Source organism: Sardina pilchardus, chromosome 4 (genome assembly GCF_963854185.1).
Source record: "Sardina pilchardus chromosome 4, fSarPil1.1, whole genome shotgun sequence".
Taxonomy (NCBI): Eukaryota; Metazoa; Chordata; class Actinopteri; order Clupeiformes; family Clupeidae; genus Sardina; species Sardina pilchardus.
Genome location: NC_084997.1, coordinates 38,734,225 through 38,761,089, shown reverse-complemented (window position 1 = coordinate 38,761,089; position 26,865 = coordinate 38,734,225). Strand labels below are relative to the sequence as shown.

Genomic DNA, 26,865 nt, shown 5'->3' with positions numbered 1-26,865 from the left:
TTATTTCTCTTTTTTTGACTTCTGGATACTGACCTTGCACCAAAGAGCACCTGAAGAAAATTGAAAACACTTGGATAAAGAGCACGCCACAAATCAACATACTGAAAAGTTCCCTTGGCCTTTTGGAATTAAAATAGTCCCACATCATCACATACCCTTCACCATAGCTACAGATTGGCATGGTGTTTTTTTCCAGTTCCATCTACGAACGTCATAATAGGCGAGTTCGTGATGGCGCAGCATCGAGCAGCGCTGCGCAGAACTGTGCAGCACAAGATGCACGTGGTTTAAAATCTGTCCACGATGGTCTAGATGGGCGTGTTTATGACTCTGCAGTCGATCACATGGCCTTAACTTATCGCGGGAGCAAGCTTAAGAGGTACTCCAGGTACTGCGGAGCACAGACCGGCCTAGACCCTGCCTTTATGATGTCGGGACTTTGCCCTAATTGGCTTTTACATCCCTGACGTATATACTGGCGTTTAGATGCCTCTTCATATCCACAAGGGCCTGTTTCATCACATGGTCACGTCTAGACTATGGGAAGTAAATTGTCCAACTTTTTAGCAGTGTTTGTATCCCCGCCCCTGCTGTCACCGGCAGTTCTTGCTGCTGCAAGAGTTGGGGTCGGTTGGGGTTGAACTTGAACGCACCTATTGCCTTAATGTGACCGTTTGTTTACAAATGGAGTGGTAGGCAGAACCGTACATATCAGCGGAGTTACATTATGTTACCCATAGGCGTACTGTAGTTACTACGGTTACATATATCTCCTGAACGTATTTTTTATGATCGAAACACAGATTGCGTAGCATTTGGCTGCTAGCTACAATAGGAAGAAAAATCTTTTTCCATGTGTCATTGTTAAAAACGGGTGCAGGCGATGGAAGGACACGCAGAATGTTATCAAAGAAAATAAATGTGCAGGTGAATTAGTTATTTAAAATATCTTCAGCTGCCAGTTATAAGATAGTTGACGGTTACGCATTATATAGGTGTACTAGACTAGTCAGCTGATGTGTTGTGAGATAAGGGGTTTATGTTATGGGATGCCACCCATGTTGTGAGATATAGCCACGGGGATCTTAAACAGGCCACTTCCATGTAATGTCATTCTTCATGTTCATCTGATAATAAACGTTTCATAACGGAGTAATTCTTGCCTCGTCACAGTACAATAAGCTGTTAACAAAGGTTTTGAATTTGTGAATGATACCGAAAGCCCCTTTTAATGATTAAATTGCCTGGCTGGCTTAGTCAAGCGCTAAAGCGAGTGCTAGCTTGCTAACAACAAACATGAGAATGATAGCAATGCAGGTTGTAGCAGAAAGAAGAAGGCTTAAAACTAAATGGTGCAACTCATATGTCTATCAGGTTGGACTTCACTTAGGATGCTGAGTTTGTCAGGAACCTGCCTGGACTTTGGCTATCCCGGTGGCCATTCTGTGTACTATCTTGTGTTTGCGTCTTGTTTCCCTGGTGCCATGTGTTCATGTTAACTTGTCATGTGCCTTGTTCTTGCTGCTTGTGTATTTCCTGGTTTTGTTCTGTGATTCAGTTCTTCCTTGGTTTCCTGTCCTGTCTTCCTGTTCCCACCCCTTGCCATATTTGGACTTCCTGCCCTCCTGTGTGATGGTTGTCACCTGTACCCTGTTAAGTCCTTGTTGCTCATTGCCTAGCTCATCTTGTATTTAAGTTTTGTGTCTGCTTTTGTTCTCTGTAAGATCGTCGTCTTTACTGTGTGTAGTTGTGCCTGTTTTCCGTGTGTAGTTGTGCCTGTTTTCCGTGTATTGTGAGATTAAAACCTTGTTAATTGTCCTTTCTGGCGTCCTGCATTTGGGTCCTCCATTCCAAACCCTGACAGAGTTAAGACTGGCGTGGCTAGACCCAGCGTAAACCCTGTTGGTGCAAGCGGCCCCGACGTTAAACGTTAGCCGCAAGCTGATTGTTGTTAGCTAAAGGTTTGATTGTTTTTGATGACTGATAACGTCACCTAGAGCTAATTGGTTACTGTAACGATAAGCAAATCAAAATCAAAAGTAGGCTACTGCAGGAGACAAGACGATAACGTTCTGTGGCATGGTTTCAACATTAGATTGCTTCTTCTAGTCACTAGTGTTACAGACAGAAAAGTTTAAAGCGCAGCGGAGGATATGAAGGTCAAGATCATAGATATATAGATACCGCATTGTCTGTTGAGTTCTATTAGAACGAATGTGGAATACGGCCACCATATTGGTAGGGGCAACATTCCCCCTTAAATGAATGGAGACCTATGGTGAGCTGAAGGAGTTTTGGGCTATAACGTCCTCAAAACTCATAAATATTACAGTACGTGGAGAAAAAATAAACATTTTGATGAGAACAATTAAAAACAAACCCAAACTCATTAAAATATATTGCCGGTTTTATTTAAATATTTGACATATAATCGTTTCATAAAAAAAAACTATGACGTTTGGCCGTTTTGATGGTTTAAAATGGGAGATGAGTTCATGACGCCGTCAGTTCTGCCACTTCGAACGTTACCATTTCACTACAACTGCAAGCTGTCTGACAACAAACATTCAAATGACGGCATTTGACAACAGTAACAGGAGACAGATCATACGGATATCATTTGACAAGTGGAAACTTTTGCCTTGACTCCAGAAAATGTAATGTTTAACAATTCAATTGGGCAAAGAAATTGACACTTTTCCTGAAGTTATCCTGCCCTGGCTGCTTACGTTACATTATGCTATGGCAGGGGTCGGCAATTAAGTTTGGCCTCGGGCCAGATATTTTCCAAGCCATTACATAGCGGGCCACAAGTTCACAACCAAAACAATGGCTAATTTAATTAATTAATATCGGAGGAGGTAAAAATGATAGGCGCTCTTGAAATGTCAGAGCAGAGACATTCAAGCAGGCTGATGTAGGTTAAATTTGTCGACTGGTCATTGGGGGCGCTATTATATGCCTGTGTGTTTAAAAAAAAAAAAAACACCAGAAAAACATTTCCACGCGTTGCTGTTAGCTGTCAAAAAATGGCACTATCAAAAAACCTGAAGAGAAAAGTTAACAGCGAAAACAGGATCTTTAATGATGAATGGACAGAGAACTATGCCTTCATCCTCCCTAATTTTATTAATGCAAAGCCCACATGCCTGATCTGTAACAACTAACGAGGGTGTCTCTGCATGCAAAGAGTACAAGACGGCACCACGAAACTAGGCATGCTAATTTTGCGTTCCTAAATAGCACGCACGCTATGTTTGAAACTCGTGTTTTACTTTTCACAATTTATGTGCGTAAATTGCCTGTTTGATGTCAGGCCTGTTTAAAAGAAGTCGTGTTTTAATTATCACCATAAGCCTATAACAGGACTAGCTTGGAATTTGAGAACCAGCGCTGTCCACTGACTTCATTTGTTTTTGCATGTTGTGCGTTCACGCTGCACCTCGCTGCGTGCTTCTTCACTCGTATTCAGATGAAACAAATAGCTAGCATTTAGATTGATTGAAATTCTTCTGTTCTGGAAAGTTATGTTTCAAAATAAAGAGCATTTTTGAGACTGGCAGTCCGATTTTTAAAAAGTTTTTTTTTGTTTTTTTTTCATTCTCTGGTTCAAAAGATCTCACGGGCCAGATGTTTTTGCTTGCGGGCCGCATCTGGCCCGCGGGCCGCCTATTGCCGACCCCTGTGCTATGGCATCAACGAGCTAACAGGTAGGCTAACTTACTTTCATAAAATTAGACAGGTTAAGACTGTATGAATACTATTATAATAAAGTGACTACATGAGTAATGTTACGTTTCAGAATTAATTTGCCTTCAATTCACAACGAAACCATAGTTAACTGACCTGAAATTAGCCTTGCCACACTAGTCAGTACTATTAGCCAACTCAAAACTTGTTCTCTACAAGCCTTTTATAGGACTGTCAAATACAACAACAGAAAACATAAACGTGCGATTTTACATGTACAAGGCCATTCCCATATGTTTAGAAGGCGCTACGATTTGTACAAAGCCCACAGGGTCTGTACTCCGATCATTTCCACTCAGACACCTGTTTCTCCATAGGCTTCCATTGATCTATCGGTCGATATTGCCCCTAGCAATATGGCGGCGCTCTTGCCATACGTTCTAGAGTCCAATGCGGTGTCTATCCTCCTGAGACCCTGCGTCCTCATATGAGGACATTACATTTAGGCTCTGCTTTACCTTGTGCTGACTTTTTCTGAATAAAAACCTGTTGTCCTCATATGTGGACAGTTCATTTTACCCTCTAGTGTTATCAGACACACAATACAATGTTCTGGGAAAAAGCAATATGGCGTCGATATCCACCTCCACGCTTTACCGGCATACGCGTGAGAACTATCGTCATGGTAACGTGCCAGTGAATGTTATGACATTTATTTTTTTTTGTATATGTTTGTGAACAGTTGTAGTATGATATGGCATCAAGTTTCCCCCATTTCGATCATTGCAAACAGACCAGGACGTGTTTAACTTTCATGTCCTCATACGAGGACATCGGGACTGAAATGTACGCATAATTTCATTTTGAGGCTACATATTACATTGAAAATTGTTGTTCATTGGCCATATCAAACTACTGTAAAGCAATAATGGAAGTCAAAGTGTGGACATAGACATAATAGAGTAGCCTGAATAAATAAATCCATTGAAGGAATTACAAAAATAAATAAATAAACAAATAAGAAACAAATAGAGCAGAACTGTTTCGCTTCAATTGATTGTGGATAGACTTCTCTCCACATGGGTGTGACCCATACGCACAACTAACATTTACAAATAAACGCTAAACTTAACCAAATTAATAACAGGACATTTCTGTTCAATAAAAACAAACTGTTTTCTTAATAGTTGAATCTTAGGCACTTGGAGTACACACATGAATATTCACATTCTTTCTGGATTGGCAATCTCATTGTATTTTATGGTAATAGAGACCCAATGTCCTCATATGAGGACATCGTTTTTCTCAAAAACTACTTGATGTACAGAGGTGACATTTTTTTTGTATGTTTATGAAGCCCTACTTAGACAAAATAATTGAGTGAAATGAAAAATGCATTCAAATGTACATCCAGGGTCTCAGGAGGCTATGTATATATGTCTGTGGTCAGGATCTTGTAACAGCTGTAGGCTACAGCCTAATGAGCACAACGTAACAATACATCTTTGCTGCCAAAGCGTCTCAACGTTAACTCTGGGATATTTGAACTCTTTTATCGCAAATATCTCAAAAAGTATAAAGTAATTTGAAAAATACATTCCTCAAATCTCCGTCACAACACCTTTGTAGGAGTGTTTGAATGACGTCAAGCGGTTCAGTGGTTTTAGAGCCTTTGATTGTCGATTTTGGTCGGAAGAAGAATAGTAATTTTAAGAAGAACAGGGATAACAGTACATTGCATTTACATGCAATGTAATCAACTTGCCTTGTTTTGCCTCCAGAGTCTTCTTCAGTTTCTCCATCTCTCCTTTGTGTTTGTCTTCCAGCTTCTTTCTCTCTTCCTCTATTTTCCTCTTCCATTCTTCTTGCTCTCTTTTCCTTTCCTCACTCATCTTTCTCTCCTGTTCCTCCTTTTGTTTAATTTCTATTTTGAGCTGTTGTTCTCTCTCTTTAAATCCGTCCTCTCTCTGTATGGCCTCTCTCTCTTGAGTTTGTCTTTCTTGTTCAATTCTCTCTATCTCTGCTCTATAATTCACTTGCAGGTCTTTTTTCTCTCCCTCAAGTTTTCCTCTCTCCTGCTGTATTCTCTCCATGTCTTCTTTAAGTTTCTCGTAACGTTCACTCCAACTGTGCTCCTCTTCCTTTCTCCTCTTCTCTTCTTCATCTCTTTTCTTCCGTTCCTGTTGATTCTGTCTCTCCCATTCATCTTGTTCTCTTGCTCTTTCTATTTGCATCTTTTCCTTCTGCTGTTCTTTCTCTTTCATTTCTGTTTTAAATCGCTGCTCTCTTTCTCTGAACTCTTCTTCTCTTCTTATCTTCTCTTCATCTGCATTCTTTCTTTCCTGTTCCACTGTCTGCTCCATTCTCTCCATTTTGTCTTTATATTTGGCCTGAAGATCTTCCTTCTCCATTCTCATGGCCTCTTTTTCTCTAATCAGTTCCTCCTCTCTCTCCTTCATCTTCATCTCTCTCTCTTCTTGGAGAGCCTTCTCCACCTGCTGGAACATCCTACTAGTGTAATAACCTCCTCCGTTCACTGCCACCATGTAGTCGATCTTATCCAGGAGAGCAGAAACCTGAGTACGGTCTTTGGTCTCGTTGTTGTTGAGCACATGGTATCTGTTACCACATTGTTCAGTAAGGATCATAAGAGAAGATCCAGGCTTTCCCAGGAACTCCTCTATGGGTGTATTCTTCAGATCATCTCCTCTAGTGAAGAGCACTATAGTGTACTTTATGGAGTTTTCACCAAACGTGCTTTGAATGATGTCTACTGCTTGTCTCTCTTCTGCAGTAAAGCGTCCCACTTGTAACAACAAGAGGAACACATGTGGGCCTGGCAGCACCAGTGAGATGCAGTTTGTGATTTCTTTCTGGATGTCCTCATTATCAAGATCAGTATCAAACAACCCTGGAGTGTCAATCACTGTAATCTGCCTTCCACAGACTTCAGCTGAATGTCTCTGACACGTGCTAGTAACTGATTCAGCAGATGCTTTTGCTTCGAACGCTTCTCCCCCTAAGATGGTGTTTCCTGTCGAGCTCTTCCCAACTCCAGTCTTCCCCAGCAGCACTATCCGGAGACCATCTGAGCGCTCTCTCAGGCCTGAAACATAATAGGAAGATCGATTGTATCAGATTCATATCGTACAATGCTAATTGTGAGGCAATTTAATGGGATTATAGCACAGACTGAATAAAAAATAAAAATGAATTAAACTTTGAGCTAGTTCATGAAAAGTGAGAACTTGTACAACACTGACCTGGCCCTTTAACATTGTCTTCCATTTGATTATACTACTGTATGTCTCCTTACCATGTGATTACACTACTGTATGTCTCCTTACCATGTGATTACACTACTGTATGTCTCCTTACCACTTGATTATACTACTGTATGTCTCCTTACCATTTGTGAATCTCTTGGAGACCGGTTGGCTCTGACCATGATGACCATCCAGTAGAGTGGACACGCTAACGGTGTACTCTGTGTCCAGCTGCAGGCCAGTCAGGAGGAACTCAACACTGTCTGTGTGAACTGTGTTCAGACATTCCCCGTCTCTGAGCAGGTCCAGAAGGTAAGACACGTTGTCCACTCCAGCTGGCTTTGTCCACCTCACAGAGGCCGGTGTTGTCTGAAGGTCCACACAGAGATTCTCTGGCGCAGGTATTTCTGCAGCACACATAATTGAGTAAAGAGAGATGAGAATAACTCAAAGTTTGCTCTAAAATGTAGATGTAAATTGTGAACTAAAAACAAAGATTAAGTAACGCTTGTGTCTATAATGTGATACATCATGAACAGTGGTCATTGAGGTTGAGCACATCTAGTTGGACTGGAGAATTATCAGAATTTAGTGACAGGACATCTCTGAGCATTTGTGTGGCCTACTCAAACTCAAACTTTCAACCTGCTGTTCACCCTATTAAGAGATTTTGGAATCTTTATTTTGACACTACCCAGATATGGGTATGATAATACTTGCATATTTCCCAACAGCCCATCAAGGATATTACGGAAAAACGATCTGTGGATCATGGTTTTTTCATGCTTTTGTATACATGTCACCAGGACACACGGCAGTAAAAATATACTTTAATATTTGAATAGGTGGTATTGTCTGGAATCTGGCTATACCTAAAATCATGATTGAATATAATGAGCCTGACTCTAAATACAGTTTAAAAACATGAGGATACCAGACAGAGTAGCGTGACTCACTTGCTTACCCATAACCTAGCAACCTACATTCTGCTGCTAATGTAATGTCCGTCACAACACACACACGATTTATGAAAAGATTAATACAGATGTCACCTCAATGATTATGATCAAGTGACCTTAACACCACACATGTGAAATGTCCCACCTGTCTGAACAGATCCCTCCACACATGTGCTCTGGCAGCCATCTTCACTAAGGGTGGCCACAGTAAAGTGGTACTTCTGTCCTGGAAGAAGCCCTGTCACCTCCATCTTCAAACGTTTCACTGTGGCACTGCGTTGCTTTGGGCCTCGTCTCCAGGTCACCCTGTAGCTGTGGGGTACAAGAGCGCCCTCTGGTGGTGACCAGCTGACAGTAACTGAGTCTGGTGTCACTGAGGGGAACCGGATCTGTCCAGGTGGAGGAACATCTGGAGACACAGGAGGAGACCATGTTCTTATGAGCTTTTTAGTTTTCAGTATTTAGTGATTTTCTTTTAGAATGGTAAATGTAACATAGATAAGTTGTATTCAACATACGCTCTTTGTTGATGGATGACTTGTGGTGTGTTCTTTGGGGATCCTGCAGTAACACATAATAATCACTCTGTTAATAAGAGTAATGGATCATATTCACTACAGCGTTCACCTGCCCAGACTACTGATCTGCACCTGCCCACCTGCCCAGACTACTGCTCTGCACCTGGTCTCTATCCGTGCCCACCTGCCCAGACTACTGATCTGCACCTGCCCACCTGCCCAGACTACTGATCTGCACCTGCCAACCTGCCCAGACTACTGATCTGCACCTGGTCTCTATCCGTGCCCACCTGCCCAGACTACTGATCTGCACCTGGTCTCTATCCGTGCCCACCTGCCCAGTGGCATCATGCCCGTGTAGCTGGAGGTCCTGCAGCTGGTGTCTCTGCAGGTCTGGATCACAGTAGTGCGGTCTGATGCAGCTCATACAGTAGGAGTCCATGCAGGTCAGGCAGCTCTTCACCGCTGGACTTGGGCAAACATCACACAGCTGGACAACTGACACACTGCATGGAGAGAGATAGAAAGAGACACTTGTATTTAAGCCATACTGCTCAAGTGAGAGTGGAGTTGTTAATATAAGGCTATATACCCATGGTTAAGGTTTGGCCGTAGGCTAATTCACATTCAGGCCTTAATTCATTTAATTTCAAATATTAATTTCTAACATTATTCTATCAACACAGACATGTGAATTGATAGTCTGAAGTTATCATTTATTTGTTTCTGGTACTCTTTGGTGTGGGCAAGTCTGTTTTTAGTGGCAGGCTGGATTAAAATTACAGTTTCCAAACAAGTCTCTGAATTTCTTTCACAGAACAATGTTCTGGATCCAAATCATTCTGGGTTCAAAGGCAGCCACTCCACTGAAACAGCTCTGCTGTCTGTAACAGAAGCCTTAAAGGAAGCCAGGGCAACTGCTTGGTCAACAGTACTCATTCTGCTTGACTTATCGGCTGCCTTTGACACGGTTTATCACCACATCCTTCTATCTATACTCTCAAACATGGGCATCTCCAGCTCTGCTCTCTCCTGGTTTGAATCCTACCTCACAGGACACTCATTTAACGTATCATCGCTCAGACAGCTGTTTGCACCTCACTTTCTCATCATAGGGGTCCCCCAGGGCTCAGTGCTGGGTCCCCTTCTCTTTGCTATCTACACCATCTCCTTGGGACAGATCATCCGCTCTATCTGTCCTTTCCATCTGATGACCAATTGGTCTCGACACGGATCTCGTATTGCCTCTCAGACATATCAACATGGATGAAGGTGTCAAAGAGTGCAAAATGTAATGTATTCACAGTTGTGTCTTAAAGGAGCATTTCACACATTTGCATTAAGCTTTTTATTGTTAGAAACCCAGTCATATTTTTGAATGGTCGTGCATCATTCCCTCATTTTCCCCTGAGATGGGAGAAAAAGGCAGAAAATGTACCTTTGGGTCATGTGGATAAAAGCCAATAACTCCCAGAATTCCCTGCCTTTCATTGCCTTACCAACTTAGCACCCACCAGGAAGTAGACAAGTACACAGAAGGACTCATTAATTTAACATTTTGGCATTAATAACGATTCTAAAATTAAAACAATCATTGTATTATGTTGCACTCAATCTTGTGGCAATATATCAATGTTGCTGGTCTTCAAAAGGAATTAGCGAAAAAAATCTTGAAAAAAACAAAAACATTCCACGTCAAATGTCCCGCAAATTGACAGCATATGCTAGAATACCCGATCTTTAACAAGTATTAGTTTCGCTAATACTATTTGTGCAATAACGTGAATAACATTAGGATAACTGACCTTGTGAGAGCTAGTCCATTCTAGTTTGAGCCAGCCCAGGCAAAGCCTCCTAATCAACAGCCAGTGATTCTTATCGACGTCCAGGCTTGCTGCAGGCCTGGATGGAGGCCTTGATGTTCTGTGCTGTATTACAGCTCGTACAGGTAATCTCGTGCATCAAATTCACATACCAGATCTTCAGAATCCCCATTTGCCAGATAGTTACTTATCAGCTTTCTCCACAGGCCGGGAGCCTATAGCTTCCAACAAAGATGGCGGCTCTATATTTTATTTTCTGCAAGTGAAGTCCCACCGCTAGCGCCCCCTCTTAGAAAAATGAGGAAAGCGTTTGTAGTTTCACCCACTTGACAAAGATATAGGAGTTCCTGCTTTCAATAACGTAAAATGACGATTTTTACATCATTGAAAGCAGGAAGTCCAACATTGAAATCCATAATTTCTCTCGTCACAAGGCAAATTGAGGGAATGATGCACGACCATTCAAAAACATGACTGGTTTTCTAAAGATACAAACCTTAATGCTAATCGGTGAAGTGTCCCTTTAATGCACTTTTGTTTTTTGGATATTTGCGTGCTGTGCCATGATTTTGGTTTTGCTGTGCTTACACGTGTGGACTTTGTATAATCTCGTGACTTGTCTAAATCATGAACTGACAATTAACAAACTCAAGGACTCAACAATCGAGCCTGTAGGATGGGGGCTGCTTGATTTAATGAGTGCGAACAGGTGTGTGGGGATGTTAATCTTTCTATATTTGCAGGATCAATGATCTAGGAGGATCCAGTTAGTTGGTGAACTGCACAGGAAACACACGACCAAACCAGAAGCGGCCTGCACAGTCGGATACAGCAGAAACTACAGAGCAACTGAGCAGCTCCGCGATCTTGGAATTACAACGCACACAAGCTTTATTCTGGGTAGCAGATTGGGTCTGCACCCAGTGATGCGAGTAGCTCTCTTTGGCCCACACTGCCCAAAGCCCCATTGTATTTCAGCGAGACGATCACATAGCTGCTGGTGATCGGGGGGGAGAACTGAGTGGCCTATGGTCGGTGGAAATCTGAGGCCTCTGGCCTGGCTACAGCTGAACAACACCCGTGGGAATATCCATTACCAACCCCACTCTCACTCGTGATGTATTGCTTAACTATAATGATACAAATGTTCGCATTATTTTAGTTTACTGGTGTCTTATTTCTAGAGGAGTGACTTACTCTCTGGTCGTTTCTTGTCCTTTTAAATTCAATGGCCTATCCATCGACCAGTCAGTCTTCATGGACATCACACTGGGCACAGGAGAACGAGACCTTTCTGACCTGTAAACCCAGATACATGTGAGAATTTATTTTCCAAATAGAACCACCAGACAAACAAGAACATTTTTGAGATGTAGTATGTTTGACATTTTGCTGAAATGGTTTGAGGGGCTTTAAAAATTAAACTATGTAGCTCTGAACCGAACATAAGACACAGTGCAGCCTGAAAGTTCTCAGACACTTTTTTTCTCATCAAACTACACACAATGCTCCAATACTCCAGGTGTTTGGAGTGTTTTGTAAATGTATAAAATAAATAAAGAAAATACATTCTTTGTTTCATTAGACCAGAGGATGTTACTTCTCATTGTCTGCGAGTCGCCCGGGTGCTTTTTGGCAAACCAAGGATACTGTGCTCATGGGCACTTTCAAAGCTGCAGAAATGTTCTTATAACCTTCTCCAGAGTGATTTTCATTCTGACATACAACATTAACTGTGAGACCTTAGACGGATCTGTGCCTCTACTAACAATGTCCAAATTCATTTAGGCGCAGGTGGACTCCAATCAAGCTGTAGAAGCATCTCAAGGACCACTGATAGAGGTAGGATGCACCGAGCTTAATTGCAAGCGTCATAATAACGAAGGGTCTGAATATGTAAATGGCATATTTCAGTCTTTTTTTGTTGTTTGTTTTAGACATTTACAAAACACTCCAAACACCTGTTTTTGTGGCGTATTGGAGCATTGGGTGCAGACTGATGTGGGACAAAGCGGAAAACTTGAAAGGGTCCAATAATGTCCCAGTTGCACTGTATATGCGCTTGCTGCCCTACCAACTCAAACAGGCCTCGAAAGAATGTCAGATGCGAGCGTTTGAGGTCAGCCTACCTGTCCGGCTCCTCTGGTTCACCTGGAGGATCCCTCAGCTGGGGGCTGGCAGCAAACTTCTGGACACTCCCCCCACCAGGCACCGGAGAGCTCATATCCTCTGGACCAAATGCTCCTTTAGTCCAGACTTGCTCGTTAGCGCCCCCTGGCTGCTCCTTAAGGAACCCCCTTTTCAAAGAGTCTTTTAACATGTTGTCTTCTCCCCAAGTTTGCTCAGTAACTACCCCTGGTGGCTCCTCAGGGAAACTCATCTTGAAGGCGTCTGTCTCCACTCCCTCCTCCTCTGAGTAGTTCATCTCATTTCACTTCCTATAATGGGGTGACCATTGGGTCAGAAGGAATCCATTCAGAACAATGACTATATAGTTGAATTGAACATACATTTTCAAATAGCTTGACAATATTTTGCTAAAATCAATAATCCAAATTTTAAAACAATTTATTCTGCAATTAGGGTTCAATTGGAATGTTGTGTAAAATGCAAATAAAAACATAATGTGATAATACACATCTTATAACTACATATTTAGGAGCATAAAGGACACATACAGTGGGTACGGGTTGAGAATGCACCTTCTCCCGCGGGACTCCCGAAGAGATCCCGCAGGCCGTCAAGCCGATTTTTTTCGAGGCTAAGGCAATGTACCCAAACAACCACCAGGTGGCAGAAAGTTTCATCCCGCATTTCAAAATGATGAAGACCGCATATCCGTCAATAGTCGACTCCTTAATCTCATTTAATCATAACAATGAAGGTGATGACTGGCGAAATTATTCAAACGACGTTTCAATGAATCATTGTTGAAATGAATGAAAATGGTTATAGAAAATCGCCTACAGCCTAACGCCGACACAGCTGATTCTTTGATTGATTCTAAGCTGTTTTGATGTAGGGGATGGGTAAACTGGCGCGCTACAAACATGCTACCAATCAAATGTAATATTAGTAGGACTAGCCTACTTAGACACTTTAGTCATAGGCAACGTTGCCATGTTAATTTGGGCTAGAAGTGCTTGCTTGTGGTGGCGCTCCTGTCCGCTGCTTCTCCCGAATTGTGTGGCAAATTTGTCAGCAATCAGCTTAAATGTCAAATCATATTTATTTCTCTTTGTCGCCATGGTATTAGGGGAAACGCGGAGAAACGAGATGGTCAGTCCTCGTATTTTTTCTTCGCGTTTCGTTATAAGAAATAGGCTATATAAGTAATGTAATGGTCTATTTGCAATAGGCTAACAAATAACTGCATGCGTAATGGACACGGCTCTATATCCTAAATAATTTTCGAGGTTCGCCATTTGGTAATATGACCTATCCTTACTGACAATATTTGGATTGGGCAATTTAGATTGAGCACAACTAAAGTTGCACGAAGGCAAAATACAGTCCTAAAAGCCTATTCTATATAGCCTGGCCAATATTGTAGATGTGTAAAAGCAGCATTTGCGTGCGTGCTTGCCGGTGAGGTGTAGCCTACAAAAATGAGCATAACATCTGATTATTAAAGTATGGCTATAGGATATAGGCTAGAGAAGAGTTGGTTTAAAATTCAAGTGTAGTAAAAAAGTTTGTGCACATCCCCGGTCAAGGTGCAGAACAAGAGTAGGCTAAATCATAAAAAATGGAAAAAGGTTCGCACACTTGAAATCCTTCTTTTTTGATTTGATTTTATTTTCTTTATCACAAAGGAATGACGTTTCGACCGTGTGGTCTTCTTCAGATTAAAATTCAAGTACGTGCGCTATTTAACCCCTCGAGACCGACTGCAGTCTGCTGACACAGCCAGACGACTCTCCCAACCCATTCATTCGTTTTGGCCGATATAACCCATTCATTCGTTTTGTGCGTAGCCTATATAGATTCCTGCATGCTGCATTACCGTGACCCTTAGCCTACCTTGTGGATGATTTTTTCTCATTGGAATACAGCAGGACAGAATGCCTTTTATCTAACAAACGCAAAAGCTGAGATTGTTGGAAGGACTAGGCTACTCAACAAACTTGTTTTTCGTTTCTGGGAGATCTCGTTATCGTTTTGGATTGTCGGATTTTTATACTTATTGTTTGGACTTATGGACAATGAACTTTGAGGGGTGGTTGTTAGTGCTTTACAAAGCTTTGTGTTAATAAGTGTCGGTCCTCCTATCCTTCAGCTCACTGCGCGATGCAGTTGCGCATAGTGGCCAGCCACGAAGTCATTAACTGTTTACGACACAATACATGATATTTGTGTTTTTCGTTTCTTAGATTTAATGCATGTTTGACATGTAAACAGGCCTTCAGTCCGTTAACTTAAGGCCTTCTTTTGCATGGGGTAATAACCTAGGCTATTATGTGCGTAGTGGCTGCATACTCTTGATTATAATAAGAGGCAAATTGTTACAGGACAACTTAAACTGACTTCCCCAATGCTTCCCCGCAGCACATTACATTTTAACATAGGCTAATATAGGATGAACAAAGTCTATGGACTTGCTATATTAAATCCAGTAGCCTAATAATTCTATGTGCCACGTCTTTTCACGATTTCGCAAGTGATGTAGTAGGCTACGTTTAAACATCGACAAACGTCTGTGAGACTACCCATTTCATGAAGAGCAATTGTCTTGTGCGATCATTCCCCCTCCCCCACACTTGTCTAACCAGTTCACTAGACATTATAGCCTACCTATATGCGGCATTGAGGACGATTGCCTCCCTTCCCCCTCTCTCTCGAGAGACACTTCCTGACACTAGGGCTCGGGATCAAGACATCAAAACTTCGCGGGCACAGCCACATTGGCAGCTTCACTCCTTAGTTTACTATGGATTACTATGGATTTACTCCCGCCTTTTAGTGTGTTCCTGTTACTTAGTTTTTGCCTTCTTGGTAGTATGTTGCTGTGTAGTGGGGTGTAACAGTGCAACCCACGATCGCAAGAGGAAAAGAATAAATCGCTACTATATTTCTGCTTCTTGTCTTGTGCATCTGAACGAATGGATATTACGTTCAGTGCTATACCAATGGCGGCGATATTCCTAGAATGCAAGGCGTGTGCCCGAGCCCTATTATGTAAATGTAAAAAATGTGTGTGTGTGTGTGTGTGTGTGTGTGTGTGTGTGTGTGCGCACTGAACCACGAATTCACATATTAACTTTTCTTTTCAGCAGACATCGCAATCATAAAAAAATCGCAAAACGTTTTAATAAAATAATGCCTCTTGTCTTAATGGGTTCCGGAGGTTCGTAGAGTAAGTTTTGAACCCCGGTCGCTGACGTATGGTTAAGATGCCTCAACCAGTTACGCCACAGTTCGAGTGTCAATCTCTTCGCACTTAGCCAAGAAATATAAAGGATTCAGTCAGTCGAGTTCATTTATTCGCGGCATGCACTTGAAACGCCGATCAAACATGTTAAACTGACGTTAGTCATTAATTCACCACATGATAAAATGCTGTTATATTGACGCACAGTAGCCCACGGTAGTCTATGTCTATCTCTGAATCAACATGAACATGCATAACGAGATCCATATATTCTAAGTTGCTAGAAACTTCTTTTGCGGAGCTAGGCCTACTAGTCGATGGTTACAATGAATCACCCTCACTGCCCTATCGCATATCTGACCATTCATTGTTACAATGTTACAAAATGTGCGATCTTCTCCATGCATGTAGCCTACGGTTATAAGTAAAGTGACATGATAGGCATGTAGGCCTATTAAAGATATTTCTGTTAAATACATTTTATTTTCAGTTGTCAAAAGTGGTGGGGACAAAATCTGTGATAAAGTGCTGGGTAAGCTACCCAGCGTCGCCGGTTAAAATGAACATGCCTCCGTTTTAAAATAGCCTATAGGCCTACACATTTCTAAGTATTCCTAGCATAAATGTAGCCTTAATGTCCATCTTGTCCATCTCTTTCGTCTTCGCCTTGACAATAATAGCCTATTCACGGAAATGCGGTCTTGTAACCGTAATGAATTAATGAATTAATCTAAGGTTGCCTATCGAGTCTTTCAGGTTGAATTGAAGGCTTCTAAAACCATTTTCATTAATTTCAACAATGGTTTATTGAAACGTCGTTTGATTATAATTTCGCCAGTCATCACCTTCATTTTAATGATTAAATGAGACGGATTAAATGAGACGGATATGCGGAGCATTTCTCTCCCCCTCCATTGACCAAAACGTTGCTCTGGCATCTCTGCTGGACTGACTGAGTTATAGGCTACGTCGAGTGAGAGAGCCAGCTGTGAGGTACGCTGTAAAACATTCGAAAACTCTGAAACTGCAATCTGACATGCCGAGCGTGATGTCTCTTTTCTCTGCTTGTCACCAGCGCGGTGTCTTCGGGTTTTTCCGTGTTTTCCGGTATGAGCCGAACCTTCATTTTATTAGGGCGGTCTTATGTTGCCCCCTTGCGGTTGCACTTTTAATTAAAGTCCCGATGCTTTGGGAGTCCCGATGTGCGGGAAAGAAAGGAGCATTCTCAACCCGTACCATCTGTACAATATGACACAATCAAATGTTAGAAATGTTGACTATTTCATGGAAAATATATAATGGTTTTGAATTTAATGTCAGCAACATATATGGTTTAAAAAAACCAAAAAAACAAGCACAAACCCGATGGGAGGGTGCTCAGTGGTAGCGGGGGAGGGGCATGAGAGTATACAATAAAAATGTTGGCCCCGCAATCTGACAGATTTGCCAACTGCAGCTTTAATTTTTAAGGTTTATATGACTTTGGTTAACAGCTTCAACTCTTCTGGGAAGGCTGTCCACAAGGTTTAGGAGTGTGTCTATGGGGATTTTTGACCATTCATCCAGAAGCTCATTTGTAAGGTCAGACCCTGAGGGTAGGCTACTGGCTCTCAGTAACAGGCTGATATCACTGCTAATGGAGCATATGGAGCACAAAACATTGGCAAACGTGAGATGCCAAACCCTCAAAAAAACTAAAGGAACTGTAAGTAATTACTTCAGTAAATTAATATGTTAGATGTTCAACCATAACTGCAAATCAACCATTTTGACCAAAACTCAACATTGATATAACATATTTTGCTATCTGGGATACAGCCCTATCCACAACACACAACATATCAACAGCAACAACACACATCCCAAGTGATTAAATACAGATTTCATCAAGAATCCAAAAGGCTTAGTTGCATCATGAATGTCACAGAAAGCAAAACATTATGAAAATAAAATCATGGGTCCCTTTTTAGCCACCAGCTGGTCTGAAGTCACTAAAATCAGCATAACAAAAGTTTAAGTGATAATGTGTGTTTCAGGCATACGCCACCCCAAGCAGCAAACAGACGTGTTTTACACATTTTTTTTTCGGTGCTCAGTTGGTTTCAGACACGTTCAGAATTGGTTCAGAATTACGTTCATTTTTGGTAAATGTGTAGGTTCCCGATTACGCTTTTAACACGTTCCAGAATAGTTCATATTAAGTGTCCATGTACGTTTTGGGCACGTTGCAAAAGGGTGTTAAACACAATGGTTGTGAAAAAAACATTCAATGAATGTGCATATCTGTACCTTTCGACACCACAATGCCATTTGTTCACTCTAGAATCTTTTGCTGTTGACTGTCTATTTCACGATGTTGTTACCTTGGTAACCCTGGGAGAGAAACAACCAACCGCACGTCTTCATGATAGCAGATTCGACATTAGAGTTGTATAATTACGTTGTGCTAACTCACCGTTCCATACCTCTTGAAGTTCAACGACCACGTTCGGATAATATTAATAATTGTCAGCTGGATATTTAAACCGGTTTAGGTATAATACTTTCATGTCTACGGTGTATTTTTTCCTAATAAACAATTACATCAGTGGTCTTATCCGGAGATAACAACATCAACTGAGTAGGCTAGCCTAATAAGCTAAAATGTCCCAACCACGTTGTTTCAAACTAATAATATAGCCAATAAACTAAGCAACTGAATTACAATGCATGCTGGGAAGCAAATCTCAATAGCCTTACACAAAATGTAATTGAAGTTATCAGATATCAGTTTATATTTTATAGTTGAACTATAGTTAAATAACGTGTATAAAGTCATACAATTGTGATAAACATTAATTATTCTGAAAAGGTTTTATATATAGATCGTTTTGTCTAACAAATTATAAGCAAGGTCACTTCTGCTGCTAGGCAACTCTAAATAAATACAGTAAGCGTTACTTGAGAATGGCCATTTCCCTCACGCGTTGCCTGATTCACGCTCTGCATGAAATGTATTACAGCTGTATTACAACTTACCGCCACTAGGTGGCAGTACAGTCCGCTGTAGCATTGCTGCCGTGTGATTGATACTGTAGCCCAGTTCTACTCATTCAATAGGCGGCCAGGAAGCAACTTCTAGTGGCCCAGCCCATATAGTATATTTCGGAACAAAAATCCCTAGGAGCCTAGTCACCTACAGACTACAACACTACAACTCTTTTATTGTTTTGTTTTTTCGGGTGTTTGTCAATTCAGTTTGGCACTCTGAAAATGTTCGCAAGGCTCTGTACTTCGAAAAAGACGAGCATGAACTAACTATTTGTCATAGTTCAAAATTTCCATTAACACAAGCAGCAGATTGAAATAACACTTTGTTTCATTGGAGAGTTTGACAACAGTGAGGATGATTAGCAATATGCAAACAAGTTTTATTGAGTTAGACTGCGTCTCTATAATAGTTCCGTAATCTGACGTAGGCTATTTCCTCATGAATGTAATTCTGTAATTTCTCTTTGGATAGCTATCTATCTATCCAAGGGCGTCGGTTTAGTTTTCAGGGGACAAAAACGCTATTTTACAGCTTGGTTTGATAAGTGCTGGGGACATACATTTTATATGATCTTAACGATTTTGAGGACTTGTTGCGTTTCTGACTCTGCTGCGCCATTGCCGCCAGAACCAGTTTTAAACGCACGTCTAGGCTATGTTTAGGTTACTTTATCAGCTTCGTACTTAAATGGCTCATTCCGAGGAGAATGAAGGCTAGTTTGTGGCTTCTATCATGTCCTCAAGACTCGGCTCGCGCAAAAAAAAAAAAAACGAAACCAGAGCCAGAGTGATGCTGAAATCGCGTAGGCCTACCGGTCTGTGTCCCAAGTAGTTCATTCTAACTCCACGAAAATTACCACCGCTGGTTAGTTTGCTTTGCTTTATGGAGTAATCCATATAGATTGGTGAATATGTAGGCTTCAGACCTACTTTCTCGGGGGGCAGAGACATTTTTCAAGGTGGTGTAGGCGCTGAAATACAGTAGCCAAAGCATAAATATTTTAATCGTAGTTCCGTGGGCTATTCGAATTGCGCTCTGATCAGCGGAGGACGGGAGCAGTGAATCTAAATATTGGTTGTTTATCGAAGAACAGTAGCCTACCATGCCTTACCATTATCTTTGATATTTCAGTGCATGGTTTTGAATATTTTAACAGTTGCCAAAAAATATAAGGGATTCAGTCAGTCGAGTTAATTTGATATTCGCGGCATACACTTGAAACGCACGATCAAAACGTGTTGTTTCTGTGTAGACAGACCCTCGGCTACACTTGACATGCAGTTGTGTTCTGTTCTCAGAGCATATGCTTTCTCTGTCTATGATCTGCAGCTTTTTTCACGAACTGCTGGCCTCCTGGACAGAAAATTCGGCTACTGAACAGCGAAGTTGCCGATGCGATGCGTGCTTCTCAAGTCTGATAATTTGCAGCACGATCGAATGGTATTATGGAATCATGGACTGAAAGAAAAATAAACTAGCTAAAGGTTTCCCCAATCAGGAAATACATCTTAATTTAAATTTAAATTCTTAATTTAAATACTTATTTTAAATACTTCTTAATTTAATCCCACTGTCAACTAAAATTGGTGAGGGTTCTGTTACATCTGCGATCAAGTGATTTGAAACATAGAAAATATTATAACGATTAGTCTAGTCTAGTCTTTGACTTTTGAGTGGTTTTCCAAGCATCTATGCCGTGCCGACTGAGGCATTCCATTCAGATGGCTAGCCTACCACAAAGCGAGCCATCAAGTGTTGGAAGCTAACTGTACCATCCCCCCTCTGTGAGCTGACCTCTGTGCCTTAGAAGACGAATTAAAAAAATCCCCCACCCCCCCAGAGCAGTTTCACACATCATTAGCAATCTTATGTTGAGTGTGCGTCTGCAACAGTGAGCCTACTCCTTCTCGGCTTTCAGAAACAGCAGCATCATTTTTTGCCGGGGACCGGGTAGGCTACATGTCTCCACCACTTTTTTTATGACGAACTATTTTGTCCCCACCACTTTTTAAATGTTTATCAATTCATCAAATTGGTGCCCACTGCCCAGGGCTACAGATAAACCTATTGTGATCGACAATGCCAACGCATAATGGACCGAAATAGCCGTGTTGTTTACCTGCAACAATGTAGGCCTTTTCCAAAAAACAATTTCAGTTACTTTAACTGGAAGTGAAAGCCAGGGGTATTTAAGTATCTTTGCCTCGGTCTTGTCTTGGTCTTGCCGTCTCTGGTCGACATACTGGTCGGGAGATTTGCAACAAATAACAAACAACAAATTTCTGGCGTAGCCTACCGAGGTGTTTGCAGAAAGAAAAACAAATCAGGTTCGCAGATAGAACTCGGGTCAGATTAGCGCGATAAGGCATTGAACATTTTGAAATTTTTGAAAATAAAATACATGTAAAATATTTCCCTCACATCCGTCTTCCTATGTGCAGAAATGAAAACTACTGACAACAAAATACGTGCATTTAAGCTATTGTGTCAGCACAACGATGCAATAGGCCTACATTTTTAAAAAGTTGTCCATTCACCTTTGATGCAATCATTTTTCTGCATAAGAACATAGCCCAAACTTTCATAGGTAGATTATACCAATAGATCTCATGTTGCAGTTAAGTAGCCTATAGGTAGCCTACTGTTTTCGATGAAAAAGGCAAGAGCTGATTTTCATGTCAATAACCCTCATTTGCGCTATGTTGATGTTATATCGCTGGCGACACGCGTTGATTAGAATTTCATTTAGATAGGTCCACAGGACCTTTTGGCTGTGTTCAGACTGCCAGCCAAAATCCGATTTTTAGCCCATTCAGATTTGAATCGGATGTCACTTTTGAAGTCTGAACAGTGACAGGTCACATGAAATCCGATTTTTGCAAACCACATCCAGGAGGTAGTTTCATATCGCATTCGTATCGGATATGGACAGATGCGTCTCAGTCTGAACAGCTCCAAACACTCAGATCGGATTTGAATGTCCGTGGTGTGACTTGACGTCCTTTACGCGCGTGACCGCCCACCTATTTCGAGTTGTGGGCCAACGTTACGGCTATGTCTTTTGACCATGTTATATTAAACGTGACTTAACAATACTCAATGCTAAATAGTGAATTATACAGTATCTGCTCTGTTTCTATGGAAGTTGCAAGAATCCACGTTGTTCTATTAAATTGCCGTCAAATAATTAAATAGCCTTCCAACAGTTTGAAGCGTTTAATCACACGAAATTGGCAAGTATTTCCTCCTGATGGCAAAAATGTTTGTTTTCGTTGCTACAGCAACCTGTCAGATCTGTTACTGATGTGACCCAGTCTGAACAGAGCCATATCCGATTTGCTAAGGGCAGTGTGAACAGTCAGCCCTAAAAATCGGATATGAGAAGGAATCAGATTTGAATCAGATTCGTCTGCAGTCTGAACGCGGCCTTAGTGTTTTGTTCTGTTAGTTTGGCCATTTGTGGTTGAGCTGTTAATTTCATTTGAAGTGGCTATATGATTGGGCTTCTTGTGCGTGCCTGTGTTGGCGCTTGTTGCCCCGTTTGAGCTTCTGCGCTCACCTTTTGACATTTCTGAATGCCTTCCTACAGTTGCTTAGGCTAATTAAATCAGGCTTTCCACACAAACAAACGTATTGTCATAGCCTAAGTATGAGAAACCATCAAGAGAATGACATTTTAACTGTATTGGGTTCGGACAGAAAAATCCGCACACCCAGATATCCGAATCCGACCCTCTGACTGATCGCATGGCTGATTTTAAAAATCGCTCATCCACTCGTCATCGCTCATGTGGCATCTCACCAGAATTCTTGAAATTGTCTGTTACCCATGCAAACATTTAGCCTAGCCTATTTACAAACTCTCTGTGTTTATTTTCAATTTCTCTCGTTTCTCTCAATAGCCTACTAGGGCGACAAAGGGAAGGAATGTGATTTGACATTTAAGCTGACAGTTGTCAAATTTGCCGAACAAAATCTAGGAGAAGACAAAACAAAGACAAAACATGGCTTTCAACTTGTATTGATTCAAAATAGGCCTAATGTTACAATTTTCAAACCTGTCAATATTCAATAGGCCTACACTGCAATGCAGTGATATATGAGATGCATCCCCTATAATCATTATAGGTCAAAAAAGACAAGCAGAACGGCAAACAACCGGATTCATGTCATATCCTTTTGAAATAAATTAAGCCACCGTTAATGCCACGGGGCAAACGTGTTTCTTAGCGTCTTGAAACTTTCTTCTGTGAACTGAAAGTCCGATCAAACTTCATTCAAAGGCAGTTCATAATTCAAATGAAATTGTTTTCTAACGAAAAAGTCCCAACTTTTATAATAGGCCCAAATAATAGAATATTTAAATAGGCAAGATGTTTGTAGTGCTTCGAAAAATGTTTCCCGCCTGATCAAAACCGTTCAGTTCGTAATTCATTCATTCAAAATGGGACATTTTATTTTTTAATTGTTTCCCACATTTAGAATCAAGAACAACATTCGTGAACCATTTTGTTTTGTTGCCAGCATAAAAACAAGCGTACCATCGGCCTATCCACACATTTGAAATAAAATGTATGAATTGACCCAAAAACGAAAACACAGTTGTGCTTAGGACATAGGCTTATGATTTTAGTGGTTAGGCCTACCTCATGAAACCATTGACAGCAAAACAAACCTAAACGAAACAGCCAGATGCCTCTTCATAAAATAGGCTAACAGAAGACACCTTCATAAACAATAACAAGTTTTATCGTGAGACTAGGTTAATAAAAGCAGAAAAGATGTTCAGCTTGCTTCGGGATTGAATTCAATTTAGGACTGTTTGGCTAGTGGTAAATGCCGACATTCCCAACCCTGCTCACAAGTGCCACCTGGTGGTTGTTTGGGACATTGCAGCTTCACTTGGGAAAAATAAATAAAATACACGTGATTCACACGTGATTCTCATGAGAATCTCACGTGAAAGCGGCCAATGTCAACCAACGCCCACTGTACCTCCGTTTTCAGACGTGTCTGACACGTTTTCCACACGTTTTCCCCCTCGTTAGTATTTGGTGTTAACCAGCACCTTCATTCATTGTTGAAAGTAAGTGTCAGATACGTTCGTTATAAAACGTTGTTATTTACACCCGTTTTGAACGTGTAATTTACGTTGTTTTTTAGTTGGTAATAGTTGGTGTAAATTTAAACCATATTTGCATCTTCTGTTGACGTTGGAATCAGTGCTAGGTGCGTTGGATATTGCACTTGTCTTTTGGCACCAGGTTACAACGTGCAATGGACGTTTTTAACAGGGTTATTTGTACTGGTGCCAGAAAACACATTTAAAGAACGTACTATGCACGTTTGTTTTATTTGAAACCAAAATACAACCTAAATAAAACGTTTGTTTTGGTTCAAATAACGTGTTTTGCTGCTTGGGACAGCACCTCCACCTCAAGCTCTGACTAACACCAGTGAGGGTTTTTCACCGTTCTCTCACAAACAACACTCACAAAATGGCTACCTGTCACTGCGCACTATAGGCTACTAGACTACCCAGATAGCAATTACCTTTGGGCCGGATCTGCATAAAAGCCTCTAGATCCGGACGTAGCTTACACACGGTTTCTGGCTAAGGACCAGATCTGGGCTGGTTAGACTTTTCAGGTTTAACTGAAGTGCTGTTTTTCTTACGATCAGCAGATCTGGCCCAGATCCACTTACCACATCGGAACCAAAGCCTCCTCAAAGACAGTTCACTGATGTGGCCCACATCTGTAATACGGACCTATACTAGACCACCTTCAAACTATTCAACGAGGCCAATCACAGCCAAATAGCTTAAAAACAAAATTTATAACTGATCCTCGTTTATTTCCAGATAATCTGGTAGAAAAACACCCTAGATTTGATTTCAAAATCATATCCAGCTAACATTTATGGGGGGTGCAAGGAAAGTTTTTGTTGTTGTTGATTATTGTTGTTGTTGTTGGTTTGTTTGGGCAGCAATTTTCCATGAAAAGGCCACCTGCTTGCTGATCGCATCCCTACCTGGACTATTGACAACTGCTTTACAAATAGAATACATCCTTAAAAATATATACAGCATATAAGGTCCATATAAGGCCACATCCGCCTGACAGTCTACCTCCGTTTTGGCTACGGGCACCGAACCCGATCCGCCTCGCCGGCGCGCCTTCATTCACCGGGTCCGCGACGGACCCTGTACGGATGCGTACACCGAACGCGCCCTAACGGTTTATTTCATCAGTTTTCTCGCTGATGGAGTGCTGCCGAGTGTGAGACAAAACGGTGGCGTCTGAAGGCTCACTGTAAGTATGCTGCTATATGCTTTATTTATGCAATTACCTACCCAGCAAGCAAATAACGTTCTGCTAACTTTCAGTAACGTTAGCTTTTGGTTCCCCTATGGTTCGTTTTTCAGCAACCTACTAATAACGTTTAGAGAACGTTATCTCCAGGTTGTCAAAACAAATCACGTTCCCCTAACGTTTTTGCAACTAAAAAAAGAAACGTTATATTCTGGTTGAATCCCAGTAAGCAAATAACGTTAGCCGTTGGTTCTCCTGTGGTTAGTTTATCAGTAACCTTCTAATACCCTGGAGAGAACGTTAGCTCCAGGTTATCAAAGTTCCCCGAACGTTATTACAACTAAAAAAAGAAACGTTATATTCTGGTTGCATTTCTCTTTTCACACAACGTTGCTACTTAGTTGTTTTTTGGTATCTTATTTGTATAACCATATCGGTATTTTCTGGTTATGTGCGTGGGGTTGATTATTGTTGATGAAAATCGCCCCAGAGTTTCTATAAGTTTCCAATTGAACACGGAAATATCGACATCAGCATATTCTATTCTTCCCCCCTCTGGTGGATTGATATTAGGCCGACCAGAGCCATATAGCCCGAGAAGGGGCAGCCAGCGCGAGAAGAAGAGGTTGAGAAAAGCTAGCCTACGTCCGTGAAAAAAACAGCCAGCTCTGTTGTGTTGGTGTGTTAGCAGACTCAACCTCGCTAACTTAAGACATTTGGATAACACAGAGATAAAGTTATACTGTATAGTATCGATCACATTCTTCACATCGTTCACATCGTTCTCCATGCACTTGTTCCATTAAGTCCAACAGTCAGCAGGCTTTTAAAAAACACTGTTAGGCTTACAGGTTAAACCGGGTGGAAGAGCTAGCTAGCCATAGTCCCAGGCAGGCACACACTGATTTCATGCTAACTGCAAATCTGACGAAGAGTGTTGGATTAATCCATTATCGATTAGAGTGGCACCTGAGATGCATTCATGTTTTTAAAGCTTTATTTGTTATGAAAATATGATGATGAGGACTCCAACGAATTCTTTCTCAAACGTTGAGACTGCTAGCCTGACGAGCCAGACCCACATCAAGATGTAGGGTCTGGACACTCACCGTAGACAGGGCTCAATCGGAGGGGTGGGATAAACTAGGGTGACCAGATTTGAGTTTGCAAAAAAGAGGACACTTCAGCGCGGGGGGGGGGGGGTTGTATATTTGGGTCACATAGGCTATGCACCTATGAACACGTGCATTCATACAAATGTGTCAACATACATGGTGATATATGATAATGAGCTTTATTGGCCGACCCAACACTAACAGAAAAACACTGCTTCAAAAGGCTATTTTGAACACCTGTAGTTGAACGTTTTAGATGTGCAAAAACAAACTATACATTTGTAGGCTACAATGTAAAGTATATGCACAACAATGGTAAAACAAAAATAAGAAAAAATAAAACCTAATTGCACAAAATGAGACATTTTTTAAGTTGAAAAGTTGTCCAATGGCTGATACTTTTCAGTCCTCCTAAACTGCTGATGTTTTGATCTTAATCGTTTCTTATGGGGAAAAAAGACACCGTAGACAAGAAAGTATTAGACCTAACCTGCATTTAAAAGTTTAGCTGACACACATAGGAAGTAACGGCCCGTATTAGTCGCAGTTCAGCAAGCAGTTAACGGTAAGTGAAAATATATGCTTGAAGTGAATTGTCATTGCCTTAAAGGGATAGTTCGGGTTTTAAGACACGAAGTTATATGGGTTCCCCGTCAGCAACGTTGTGCATCAGCACTGACTAACCCCCCGACAGCGTCCTGTGAGCCGAGATCCAGCCGGTTTTTGATGGTGAAGAAAGTAGTCCGGCAAGTTTCTGGGGTCACGAAAGTAAAGTGTT

At 41.3% G+C, this 26,865-nt stretch overlaps 1 protein-coding gene across 1 annotated transcript; it reads right to left on the bottom strand.

Annotated features, from left to right (window-relative positions):
• On the bottom strand, positions 1-13,162 carry LOC134079081 (uncharacterized). Its single transcript, XM_062535249.1, has 8 exons — positions 12,386-13,162; positions 11,454-11,555; positions 8,747-8,939; positions 8,434-8,476; positions 8,061-8,324; positions 7,100-7,363; positions 5,456-6,796; positions 1-50 (listed from the first exon to the last, which is right to left on the bottom strand). Exons 1-8 carry the CDS (start codon positions 12,679-12,681, stop codon positions 1-3), a joined length of 2,553 nt encoding a protein of 850 aa, XP_062391233.1. The 5' UTR covers positions 12,682-13,162.
• Positions 13,163-26,865: the final 13,703 nt, after the last annotated feature.